This window comes from Triticum aestivum, chromosome 4B, assembly GCF_018294505.1.
Source record: "Triticum aestivum cultivar Chinese Spring chromosome 4B, IWGSC CS RefSeq v2.1, whole genome shotgun sequence".
NCBI classification, from domain to species: domain Eukaryota; kingdom Viridiplantae; phylum Streptophyta; class Magnoliopsida; order Poales; family Poaceae; genus Triticum; species Triticum aestivum.
In genome coordinates, this window is record NC_057804.1 from 127,929,061 (window position 1) to 127,942,695 (window position 13,635).

The window sequence follows — 13,635 nt, forward strand, 5'->3', positions numbered from 1 at the left end:
CGTATCAACGGATTTAGACGGTGTCCTATTTAACGTGAATGCAACTGTCTCTAATGCATAACCCCAAAACGATAGTGGTAAATCGGTAAGAAACATCATAGAACACACCATATCTAATAAAGTACGGCTATGACGTTCGGACACACCATTACGCTATGGTGTTCCAGGTGGCGTGAGTTGTGAAATAATTCCACATTGTTTTAAATGAAGGCCAAACTCGTAACTCAAATATTCACCTCCGCGATTAGATCGTAGAAACTTTATTTTCTTGTTATGATGATTCTCCACCTTACTCTGAATTTTTTTGAACTTTTCAAATGTTTCAGACTTGTGTTTCATCAAGTAGATATACCCACTGCTCAAATCATCTGTGAAGGTCAGAAAATAATGATACCTGTCACGTGCTTCAATACTCATCAGACCGCATACATCGGTATGTATTATTTCCAATTAGTCATTAGTTCACTCCATTGTTCCGGAGAACGGATTTTTAGTCATCTTGCCCATAAGGCATGGTTCACAAGCATCAAATGATTCATAATCAAGTGATTCCAAAAGCCCATATGCATGGCGTTTCTTCATGTGTTTTACACCAATATGACCTAAATGGCAGTGCCACAAGTATGTTGCACTATCATTATCAACTTTACATCTTTTGGCATCAATATTATGAATATGTATATCACTACGATCGAGATTCAATAAACCATTTACATTGGGTATATGACCATAGAAGGTTTTATTCATGTAAACAGAACAACAATTATTCTCTGACTTAAATGAATAATAGTATTGTAATAAACATGATCCAATCATATCCATGCTCAACGCAAACACCAAATAACATTTATTTAGGTTCCACACTAATCCTGAAGGTAGAGGGAGTATGCGATGGTGATCTTATCAACCTTGGAATCACTTCCAACACACATCGTCACTCGCCCTTAACTAGTCTATGTTTATTCTGCAACTCCTGTTTTGAGTTACTAATCTTAGCAACTGAACCGGTATCAAATACCTAGGGGCTACTATGAATACTAGTAAGGTACACATTAATAACATGTATATCAAATATACCTTTGTTCACTTTGCCATCCTTCTTATCCACCAAGTATTTGGGGCAGTTCTGCTTCTAGTGATCATTTCCTTTGCAGTAGAGGCACTCAGTTTCAGGCTTGGGTCCAGCTTTGGGCTTCTTCATGGGAGCGGCAACTTGCTTGCCATTCTTCTTGAAGTTCCCTTTCTTTCCCTTGTCCTTTTTCTTGAAACTAGTGGTCTTGTTAACCATCAACACTTGATGCTCTTTTCTTGATTTCTACCTTCGCCGATTTCAGCATCGCGAAGAGCTTGGGTATCATTTTCGTCATCTCTTGCACATTATAGTTCATCATGAAGTTCTAGTAGCTTGGTGATAGTGACTAGAGAACTTTGTCAATCACTATCTTATCTGAAAGATTAACTCCCACTTGATTCAAGAGATTATAGTACCCAGACACTCTGAGCACATGCTCACTGGTTGAGCTATTCTCCTCCATCTTGTAGGCAAAGTACTTGTTAGAGGTCTCATACCTCTCGACACGGGCATGAGTCTAAAATACCAATTTCAGCTCTTGGAACATCTCATATGCTCTCTGGCATTCAAAAACTTTTTTGAAGTCCCGGTTCTAAGCCGTAAATCATGGCGCACTAAACTATTAAGTAGTCATCATATCGAGCTTGCCAAATGTTCACAACGTCTGCATCTGCTCCTGCAATAGGTCTGTCACCTAGCGGTGCATCAAGGACATAATTCTTCTATGCAGCAATGACGATAATCATCATATCACGAACCCAGTCTGCATCATTGCTACTATCATCTTTCAATTTATTTTTCTCTAGGAACATATCAAAAATAAGGGAGCTATATCGCGAGCTATTGATCTACAACATAGATATGCAAAACTATGAAGACTAAGTTCATGATAAATTAAGTTCAATTAATCAAATTACTAATGAACTCCCACTTAAATAAATATACCTCAAGTTATTCTAAGTGATACGTGATCCAAATCAACTAACCCATGTCTGATCATCACATGAGATGGGGTAGTCATCAATGGTGAACATCTCTATGTTGATCATATCACTATATGACTCACATTCGACCTTTCATTCTCCAGTGTTCCGAGACCATGTCTGTACATGCTAGGCTCGTCAAGTTTAACCCAAGTATTTTGCATGTGCAAAACTGTCTTACACCTGTTGTATGTGAACGTAGAGTCTATCACACCCGATCATCACGTGGTTTCTCGAAACGACAAACTTTCGCAATGGTGCGTACTCGGGGAGAATGCTTATATCTTGAAATTTAGTGAAGGGATCATCTTATAATGCTACCGTCGTACTGAGCAAAATAAGATGCATAAAAGATAAACATCACATGCAATCAAAATATGTGACATGATATGGTCATCGTCATCTCGTGCTTTTTATCTCCATCTCCAAAGCATCGTCACCGTCTCGACACCTTGATCTCCATTGTTGCGTCGTGGTCGTCTCGCCAACTATTGCTTCTACAACTATCGCTAACGCATAGTGATAAAGTAAAGCAATTATATGGCGTTTGTACTTCACACAATGAAGAGACAACCATAAGGCTCCTGCCGGTTGCCGATAACTTACAAAACATGATCATCTCATACAATAACCTTTATCACATCATGTCTTGACCATATCACATCACAAGATGCCCTGTAAAAACAAGTTAGACGTCATACTTTGTTGTTGCAAGTTTTACGTGGCTGCTACGGGCTTCTAGCAAGAACCATTCTTACCTACGCATAAAACCACAATGGCGTTTCATCAAGTTTGTTGTTTTAACCTTCTTCAAGGACCGGCCGCAGTCAAATTCGATTCAACTAAGGTAGGAGCAACAAACACCCACCAGCCACCTTTATTGAAAACTAGTTGCATGTCAGTCGGTGGAACTGGTCTCACGTGCGTGGATATGTAAGGTTGATTCGGGCCGCTTCATCCCACAATACCGCCGAATCAAAGTAAAACGTTGGTGGTAAGAAGTATGACTATCACCGCCCATAACTCTTTGTGTTCTACTCATGCATATCATCTACGCATAGACTTGGCTCTGATGCCATTGTTGGGGAACATTGCATGGAAAACAAACAAAAAAATTATGCACACGCAAGATCTATCCATGGAGATGCATAGCAAAAAGAGGGGAGATCATCTTCATACCCTTGAAGATCGCAAAGCGGAAGCGTTTATCAACGCGGTTGGTGTAGTCATACACCTTCATGATCCATCCCGATCAAGTACCGAACGTACGGCACCTCCGCGTTCAGCACACGTTCAGCTCGATAAAATCCTCACCTTCTTGATCCAGCAAGACGGGCGAAGTAGTAGATGAGTTCCGACAACACGACGGCGTGGTGACGGTGTTGGTGAAGAACAATCTCCATAGGGCTTCGCCAAGCACAACGGAAACTATGATGGAGGATAAACTAGAGGGGGTGGGGTTGCCGGCACACGGCTTGGTGATTCTTGATGTGTCTTGGGTACTAGCCCTGCCCCTCTATTTATATGTTGAGCCTTGGGGTCGAAACTTGGAGTAAAAGCCTCCTCAAAGTCGGTTTTACCCCAAAGGCAAGAATCCTTCTCGGACTCCAGGACCAGACGCCAGGGTTCCCGGCATTTGGACCCAGACGCCAGGGACCCTGGCGTCTGGCCCCTGGACTCCGCAAAACTTCCTTTTGCGCTTTCCAAAAACCTTGTGGGCTTTCCCCCTTTGGCCCAAATAAAGTGTTCTTGTACCCAAACATTTCGGGAAACATCCCCTTCCGGTGAATTCCGGAACCTTTCCGAAGACCAAACACTATTATCCCATATATCAATCTTTACCTCCAGACCATTCCAGAGCTCCTCACCATGTCCGTGATCTCATCCGGGACTCCAAACAACATTCAGTGACCAACATACATAACTCATATAGTATTATATCATCAACGAACGTTAAGCGTGTGGACCCTACGAGTTCGAGAACTATGTAGACATGACCGAGACACCTCTCTGGTCAATAACCAATAACGGAACCTGGATGCCCATATTGGCTCCTACATATTCTACGAAGATCTTTATCGGACGAACCTTATGACAACATACGTAATTCCCTTTGTCCATCGGTATGTTACTTGCCCGAGATTCGATCGTCCGTATCTCTATACCTAGTTCAATCTCGTTACCAGCAAGTCTCTTTACTCGTTCCATAATAAATCACCTCGTAACTAACTCCTTAGTCATTTGCTTACAAGCTTATGATGTGTATTACCGAGAGGGCTCAGAGATACCTCTCTAATACTCGGAGTGACAAATCCTAATCTTGATCTATGCCAACTCAACAAACACCTTCGGAGATACCTGTAGAGCATCTTTATGATCACACAGTTATGTTGTGATGTTTGATAGCACATAAGGTATTCCTCCGGTATCCGGGAGTTGCATAATCTCATCGAAGGAATATGTATTTGACATGAAGAAAGTAATAGCAATAAAATGAACGATCATTATGCTAAGTTAACGGAAGGGTCTTGTCCATCACATCATTCTCCTAATGATGTGATCCGTTATCAAATGACAACACATGTCTATGGTTAGGAAACCTTAACCATCTTTGATCAAGCGAGCTAGTCTAGTAGAGGCTTACTAGGGACACGGTATTTGTTTATGTATTCACACATGTATTTAAGTTTCCGATCAATACAATTGTAGCATGAATAATAAACCTTTATCATGAATAAGGAAATATAAAATAACAACTTTATTATTGCCTCTAGGGCATATTTTCTTCAGATTTATCATTATTGACTACTTGAATTGCTTGGTAATGAAGAAAGATGCCTACTGGAGGTGTTAGGATTGAGTAGTGGTGTGTGTACAGCGGGGTGAGGGGGTGCCTAGAAGGGTGTAAGACATATTGGTCGTCCATTTTCCTTGTACAACTCGAAATACATATGTGTTTTTCACACATGTCATCAGCTCCTCATACACAAAATACGCACAATTTGTAAAACAAACTAAGTACTAGCAGAAGACATACGTTACAGTAGGGGAACCCAAATTGATCATGGCATAGTCAATCCACTGAGCTTTTCTTGTTGCCATTCAATCTTCATTAGAGAGAACATTTGATTTGAGACTTTCACAGCCTATTGAGCCTCTCTACTACCTCTTTCATTGTTGGTCGATACTTAGGAGACTCCTCTGTGCAACTTTGTGCGATGTCCAAGAAAGCTTTCACCTCCTTTGTTTCTTTTTCCCCTTCTAAACCCATTCGATGATCCGCAATCTCCGAGGATATGTCGGCCTCAACCTTTTCCCTTGCCCATTTCAATAGTTCTACCTCCTTACCTCTAATGTTCTTCATTGGCCAGCTTGGTCGTCGACCGGTCACTGTCTCCATCATTAGCACGCCAAAACTGTACACATCTGCTTTCACGCTTGCTCCCACACCTTCACGTATCTCTGGTGCCATGTACCTTTGTGACAGTTGCATAAACATAAGATCACATATATCCTTTTTGAAGCACAATAATCCTATCAATGGTCTAAAATATGAGAAATGTGGTGTTTGCTACTGAAAAGAAAGGCATTGTATACCGAACTATGTGTGCGTTTAAGTTTTAATCTACTAGTAGTACTCCCTCCGTCCCATAATGTAAAACGTTTTTTGACACTACACTAGTGTAAAAAAACGTCTTACATTGTGGAACGGAGGGAGTAGTATTTTGTTGTCTAAAATTCATTAAATTGCACTACCGTAACTACAACATACTCAACTTCACTGCAGTGAGCTTGTCTTCTATGCATAACTTTAAACCACTCCTTGTATTTATATGTAAACAAAATGCAAAACATGCGACCACAAAATAGTTAGATAATAATTTTGGGTGTCCTAGAAAAACTTAGCTTGGCAGTTGTTACCGCTCCTGCGCCCATAGAAACGATGTTGGGCTACTTAAATATGAGTAAAATTCATTAGTCATATTGTTTTCCACATAAAAAGATGGCAGGACGAGGTGGGTCTACTGCAAACTCAGTTTAAACTATGAAAAATGACTCCCTTCGACCGACCGATCTTGGACCAGTGTCCGCCGCCTCCAGGTCCGTTAGATGGGCTCTTAATCAGATAGTCGGGAGCCAACTCCTGTATCCACCTTCTGAAACTGATCCATTGTTTCAAAAAGGGTTCTGAAACTAGCCCCTTGTTGCAAACCGACCAGAGGCTAGATTCAACAGCGCCCATGTTAAAAAAATCTGCAACAAGACTCATGTTGCAAAAAAAAATCTGCAACATGTCCCATGTTTCAAAAAAAAAATCTCGCAACACAAACATGTTGCAAAAAAGAGCACAACATAACCTCCGTTGCAAATATTTCCGCAAAAAGACCTTTGTTGCAAGGTAGAGAAAGACGTTGCATTGTGTCATATCTGATAGCTCGCTAGGCGGCGGATCTTTTAAACTATGCCTCATCCAACTTTTCACTAGTTTCAGTCGAATTTCATGTCGTCTGATGCATTCGTGCTCTAAAAGGTTTACGGGTGTGTTTGAAACTTGCAACACTGAAAACATGCGCAAAATGTAAACTCTTGAAGTGAAATGATTTGCAAGAAGGTCAGTGCATTACCCCGCTGTGCCGGCGGCCTGCGTGCTGAGCTGCGACGCGGCAGGGCCGCCGGTGACGACCCTCGCATGGCCGAAATCGGCGAGCTTGGCCTCGAATCCCTCGTCGAGTAGCACGTTGCTGGACTTGACGTCCCGGTGGAGCACGGGCGGGTGGCGGTCGTGGTGCAGGAAGGCGAGCGCGGCCGCTGCGCCGCGGGTGACGCGGAGGCGCGCGGGCCACGGGAGCAGGCCACCGGCCGAGGCGGCGTCGCCGTGCAGCCAGGCGTCAAGGCTGCCTCGCTCGAGGAGCTCGTAGACGAGGAGGCGGTCGCGCCCGGCGGCGCAGTAGCCAAGCAGGCGCGCGAGGTTGCGGTGGCTGAGGCTGCCGAGCACCTCCAGCTCGGCGCGGAACTCGCGGTTGCCGGCGCCGGCGGCGTGGTCCGCGGAGAGGCGCTTCACGGCAACCGCGGGTCCTCCGTCCGGGAGCACGGCGCGGTACACGAACCCGAAGCTGCCGTCGCCGATGATGTTGTCCGGGGAGAATTCGCCGGTGGCCCTGGCGAGGTCGTCGAGCGAGAGCTTCTTGAGCGAGGAGTCGACGGCCGATCCGTACAGCGACCACGACGAGGAGAGCTCCGACGATATTCCGACCGGGGCGGAGATTGGGAGGGACGACGATGACGAGCAGCGGTGGTCCGGCTCGAGGAGGCGGTTCTTGCGGTGGCGGCAGAGGAAGGCGAGGAGGAGGCAGGGTAAGGAGATGCCTACGAAGGCAGCCACGGTCACGACCAGCGCTTGGTACACAGCTTCCATGGCTGCAGGGCCGGGTAACTACGGAAGTGGGGAGGAAGATGTGGGCTATTGATTCGTGAGAGTGAGAGGAAGAGGAAGAGTCGCCCGTGGAGTCAAGAACGTTCGGCGGATTGCGGTTGACTAATTCTCCTGGGAGGAAGACTTTGACTGCTGACTAACCAATCTCCTCGTTCTCTTCTGCAGGCCGTGTATATTTACGCACAGGTATATTCTACATTTGATGCACTTGGTAAAAAATACTTAAGGGGAATCTGATATGATGTCACAGTATACTTTGTGTTCGACGGGCTTTTCGCTTCAGTTTCAACCGCAACATGCGTCTGTCTTGTGCTTAGTTTGCGATGGCTGGAATCTGAACTTATTTGCTACGTACACTGTACTTCTTGATTCTTAACTTTGTAAGAAATCAGGACGCAATTCACACGGAGAGCGGCTAACCAAACAGTAAAACAGGTTCACGAGATGAGACTATTGTTTGTGTGATCCCCCGCATTACCAAACTCTCACCTTAATCTCCCTTCTCTAATTTCTCTGTCTAGCTCCAACAAGCGAAAGCAGGCATACGGCAGACTTCGAAGCAAACACGCCTACTTGGCATTCACATCCACAGAGAGGTAAGACCCGAGATAACTAAACGGGAGGCTGAAACATATTTCACACGTTCTACTAGGTGTCGAGGTACTTTGCTGGCTGGCCTAGCTAAACAAACCACAGGTAAGCCACACAAAATTTGCCCGGCGGCAAGTCGTACAGCATCAGAGGCCATAAAGCCATAAAGATTCACGTCAGAGAGCCCAACACATGGAGCAACACCGTAAGCAAAAACTATCAGGTAAGCTTCATGGCTTGCACTTGGCATGTCCCAGTTCAATCGAGCATCGGACCACGCCCGCGGCCTCGGGCGCGCCATGGGCCTCCCCTTCTTCCCATGCCACGACCTGTGAGGTGACGAATGCGAGTGATGAGAGGTAGGGGCGTGCAAGAAGCACATCACTATGATATGTCACACCAGAGCTTACCACGGCCTGGAGGGGGGTATTCATAAGGTTCTCCATCGAAGTATTCATTCTGCTCCATCCATCTTCCCCTGCCACGCCCTGCGAAGCAATGGAGGATAGGAGCCATGAGAGGAAAGGGCATGCAAAAGCCACAGAAAGATGGTATGCGAGACCGAGCTTACCACGGCCTGGAGGAGGGCGATACTCATCTGGTTCGCCATTGTAGTATTCATTCTGCTCCATTCTTCTTCCCCTGCCACGCCCTGAGAAACCATGAGGAACATAAGCCATGTGAGATAGGGGCATGCAAAAATGAAAAACAGAAACAATGATACATCATACTGAGCTTACCACGGCCTGGAGGGGGTTGATACTCATCTGGTTCCCCATCAAAGTATCCACCCCGCTCTTCATAGTAGCCACCCCTGCCACCATAACCGTAATCATAGCCATAGCCACCACGTCGACCACCTCCGTAGTAGCCACGGGCTCTTCCCCTTCCTCTTAGCCGGCCTCTCCCTCTGCCTCTACCATTGTGGTAATAGTCTCCATCCTCCTCCCATTCTTCACCCCAGTCATAAGGAGGGGGTCCATTGCTAATAGCTGTACACGTTTATCATCACAGAATTAACATAGTTTCTTGTCCATATGATTTGTTGTAAGAAAATAACGCATGCACTCTGAACAAACTTATAAATTGTAGACTGAAAAATAAGTCCAGAAAATGAAGCCAATTGAAGCACTGTGAACTTAGAATGCAAGAAAACTAGATGATACCCAATGAATTCACCCTCAAGATTTAAACTATTCTATGTAGAAACAAAAAGGCAAAAAATAGTATAAAAGGTTGAGTGTGTCATAAATTAAATGTGATGGCATTTAAAATCCACTATGCATGTTGCAGGGTAGAGTGACTCGTTCAAATCGGAGGGATGTTAGTTGACCAGGCTAGCAAATCCAATGGCTATAAAAATTCGGATGGTGTGGAAGCACACATGCACAGAAAAATAGCAATTAATGACTTGTGGGGTTTGTCTATATAAGATATAGAGATATGTCAGTTTTTAGGAAGGTAGGTAAACAAACCAGTCACGTGTGAAAGGTACAGGGTGTAAAGGAGTAAGCCGTATTATGTATACGTAATAAGATATTGTAACTTGGCAACATGGGATGCTAAAGTTATAAAGATACGGTCGTGTCTGGGGGCCATATGAGTTACTATCTGAAAGTTGTGTGCTCGGAAAGACGTGAGGAAAAAAAATACCTCTGCCCCTGCCCCTTCGGCCGCCACCAGGTCCACCACGACCTCTACCACGAGCAGAGGGAAAGGATCCTAAATTACCATGAAGGACGTTGTGATCAAATGGTGATACATGTGAAAAATAAAAAACGGTGGAGCGGATCAACTCAGAGCAACACCTTCGTGTTCATAATCAAAAGCAGGTTTCACCTCTTCAGCTGGTATGGGTGGCTGGTACCTAAGGGTATATACCCACAATACGCAGACAAATTACAGCCAGTTTCCAATATTGAACAACAATAGACAGCTAAGGGAACTCAAAGCGGCTGAATCTGAACTGATTCAATATCTGGTTGTACAAAAATGAGCGAAAGGACAGGGCTTGCCTTACCCTGGAGATGATGTATCCAATGGTTCCTTGGACAATGTTAGGGTAATCATTGATACATGACGAGTTGTCTCTAGCCTGTGGTAAAAGTGCATTAGTGTGGCAATAAATCTTTCTTCTTTTTCTGAAGAAAAGAATATATGTACATCCATACGGGACAAGGCCTTCTTCCAGAGGCTCCCATGTGTCAGTGATGCCAACAGATTCAATAGACGTATTCTGATGGAGACCAGCAACCCTTCTCTGAGGAACATTATGTGTCAAATTAGCAAAACAAACAAAAAATAACCACATTAATAACAGATATTTTAAGGCAGAAGAAGTTACTATTAACCTTGATCAATTCAGCAACCATGACCGTCTTATTTATGGCACGTCCCATGGCTTTGATAGTGATCTCATCATGCCCATTTTCCTGAAAAAATGCATGCAAATAAATATACAGTAGGAGCAAGAAAAAAAGTGGTTCAGTTATGAATTCAACCAAAATGAAATCAAGATTAATAACACCATTTAGGGATTCTGAAAAATTCTGTTGACCACTGACCACAAACAGGTTTTCAGAAAATAATGACTGAAGCGGTATATGCAAATATGAAGGTAGCTTTTCGACATTCATGTGAACTGCACACAAGTTCATGTCATTTTATTAAGCTGATAACATGCACATACTTCAGGCATAAAGATCGAATGGTAAGTAAGTGAAACAAAGACAAACTGAAAGGCTTCACAAAGTTACGTTGTCAGACTCGAACAGGAAGTAATGGACAGAGAAGCACTACAGAATATTAACCAAGAAAACCCAAAGTCGGGCAGGTGTCTCTACTTTATTTTTTTATTATATACTTAGAAAGAACCTAGCATTCCATCTTTCACCCAGTTTTGTCTCATCAAACCAATCTTTGGCAACCCAATAAACCAGATCAATCTATGTAAAGCAGATTAGAAATAAATCCACGGTCCATAAATAAATTGTTTTTATGGTAAAACGGCTGGGCATTCGGTTTATATGGTTAATACGGTTCGGTTTATTCGGTGTTTTATAATTTCGGTTTTGTAGAAATGGAAACCGAATTAATCACACAATATTTAGAAACCGAACCATATTAACCATAATATATCGGTTCGGTTTATTTGGTTAACCGAAAAACCAAAATTTACATGCACTCATCAGTATATATCACAAGAGCTAGCAACCTTAACATCAGTCCGTGCTTTATTCGGTCAAGCAAACTAGTGAACATAACTAAGTGTAAAATCACATGGGGCGTTACATGTATTATGTACCGAAGAATATGTGTGATGCGTGTAAACTAAGCAACTCATGCACTAATTGATACACTAATTGCTAGTTACTTCCATAACCAAGCGCCGGGCATGCATACATACTCCTACGAGTACTAGTTAGATTGTGAGATTAGAAACTCATCTAGCGGCTGGCCTGACGTCTGCCACAACCAACAAGTATTTGCCAGAGGACGCGCCCCCGCTGCACTTTCGAAAACAAGGTATTGCATGGGGTATCGTACATATCGGTTTTTTCGGTGTATTCGGTTTTTGGACACTGGAAACCGAACAAAAACCAAACACCGAACAACCTTAAAATTTCCCACCGAACAAAAAATCGAATCACCGAATTAATAGATAAATCGGTTAATATGGTTCGGTTCGGTTCGGTTTTTCGGTTTTCGGTTCAAAAGTGCCCACCCAACCTGGTACTGATCAGTCATCTTTGGTAAATAACAATAAAATTCACTGCCCAGAAGTAAATAAATATCAACCAAACTCTTAGTATTTGGTAACCCGATAAAGCAGATTAATCATGGGCACATATCTATTTTATCAGTTTAAGAAATAGCTGGAAATCTATACTTTGTAAATAAAACGTAATCTTATTTTGTCTATTTGCTTTGCATCAAGATTTGTCCCATATGATCCTCTTACTGTGTTAAGAAATACTTAGCCCCCGTGGCAACGCACGGACAGCACGGACACATACCTAGTACTAGAATTATAAATAAAAAATCTAACATCATACTCGGTGGCAAATAGAAACACCTAATGATAAATTAAATACATGTGAGCACAGGCATAGGATGTTGAGCAGTGTCCCTGAACATATCCCCACTATCGAGGCATTTCCCAGATTGCTAAACATGGCATACAAAGAAATTGTTGCTTATTGAACACCAGATAAGGACAAAGCGAAATGACGAAGCATAGCAAGGGGCATCACCTCAAGCAACGACATCCCGTAGCCGATATAGTTCCTCATCCTCCCGAGCGCAGTGATCCTGATCTCGTTCTCACGAATCGGTGTCTCATTCCGAGGCTTCTCCACCCTTTGGTATCTATCCATGGCTATGAATCGAGATAGGTCTTAGCATGGCAAGAGCAGCAGCATAAATAAAGTACACAGAAATAAGGTAGGCATGAAAGGAGATGAGACGCGAGGATAAAAACGTAAGAGGCGACATGATAAATCGGATAACCGCCGGCCACGATTCATGCAACCCCCAAGAACCCTACCCCCAGCAGTCGGTTGCAGCAAACGATACACGAGATGAGAAGCTAAACCCACGCGAAACGGAATGAGAAGCTGAGGAAGGCACGCCATGACGGCACGGTGCGAATTTCTTGGAAAGGAAGAGGGGGGAGCACGAAGGAGCAAATGGCCCCGCGACACCCTGAATTCCTGATCCAGGAAAGCAGCCTGAGGCGCAGACCCAAGGAAGCTGCCGGAATGACGGCGGCGACACGGATTTCGCTCCGCATCGCCGAATGGCGCGAACAGGGCCCCGCCGGCAACGTCGCCTCTGCCGCCAACGCGCGCTCCCCGGCGGAGGCGAGGAGTCGAATCGGCTCCTAGCCGCCGCCGGCGCCCGAATCGGAGAAGAATCGACAGGGGGCGAGGAGGATGAGAGGGGGAAGGAATCGATCGCACCTTCGGGCTCGCTGCTCCGCTCTGCCTACGGAGAGAGTGAGGAGGGGTCTCGAGGTCGACGGGGTGGAGGGGGAACTGGGGAACCTCCCGTGGCGTGTGCGGGTTCATGGATGCATTACGGTCGTCCCTACGGGTGACGTGGAGGCGCTTTAGACGTTCGTTCGCGCGATTGCGTGGGCGTGTGGCCTCGATGGACCGGTTCGAGGATAAGGAGGGACTGCGTGCCACTGTCAGTTGAGGCCAGGCGACAAGTGGGACTGCGGGAGGGGCTCCGTGTCACTACAGGGCCTGCCTACTGACACGTGCGTCACCTGTGATAACGATACTCCCTCAAACGGTGCATGTAGATTTTCAAAAAAAAAACTTCACAAATTGATCACGTTTGTAGAGAGCAATATTTACATCTAGAGTGCCAAATATATACATATAGATTCATCATAAGTTGTAGTTTCGTATTTTATATATATTTGATATTATAGGAATAAATAGTTTTCTTTATTAACTTGATTTTGCAATGTTTGATTTTCTAAAAAAATCTATACGCATTATATATTATGAAACGGATGAAGTACTTCATAAGGTGATGCTCTGCAC

The 13,635-nt window shown here is 44.3% G+C and overlaps 2 protein-coding genes across 2 annotated transcripts; both read right to left on the reverse strand.

Moving 5' to 3' along the window:
• Nucleotides 1–4,958: 4,958 nt before the first annotated feature.
• On the reverse strand, nucleotides 4,959–7,543 carry LOC123091432 (probable receptor-like protein kinase At3g17420). Its single transcript, XM_044512938.1, has 2 exons — nucleotides 6,681–7,543; nucleotides 4,959–5,531 (listed from the first exon to the last, which is right to left on the reverse strand). The coding sequence occupies exons 1-2, from the start codon at nucleotides 7,469–7,471 to the stop codon at nucleotides 5,195–5,197; spliced, it is 1,128 nt and encodes a 375-aa protein (XP_044368873.1). The 5' UTR covers nucleotides 7,472–7,543; the 3' UTR covers nucleotides 4,959–5,194.
• Nucleotides 7,544–8,098: 555 nt separating this feature from the next.
• On the reverse strand, nucleotides 8,099–13,196 carry LOC123091433 (protein FAM98B). The gene is made up of 11 exons (XM_044512939.1): nucleotides 13,042–13,196; nucleotides 12,334–12,458; nucleotides 10,432–10,512; nucleotides 10,252–10,340; nucleotides 10,101–10,175; nucleotides 9,889–9,947; nucleotides 9,734–9,802; nucleotides 8,821–9,072; nucleotides 8,652–8,732; nucleotides 8,491–8,568; nucleotides 8,099–8,409 (listed from the first exon to the last, which is right to left on the reverse strand). The coding sequence occupies exons 2-11, from the start codon at nucleotides 12,454–12,456 to the stop codon at nucleotides 8,339–8,341; spliced, it is 978 nt and encodes a 325-aa protein (XP_044368874.1). The 5' UTR covers nucleotides 12,457–12,458; nucleotides 13,042–13,196; the 3' UTR covers nucleotides 8,099–8,338.
• Between the last annotated feature and the right edge of the window lie 439 nt (nucleotides 13,197–13,635).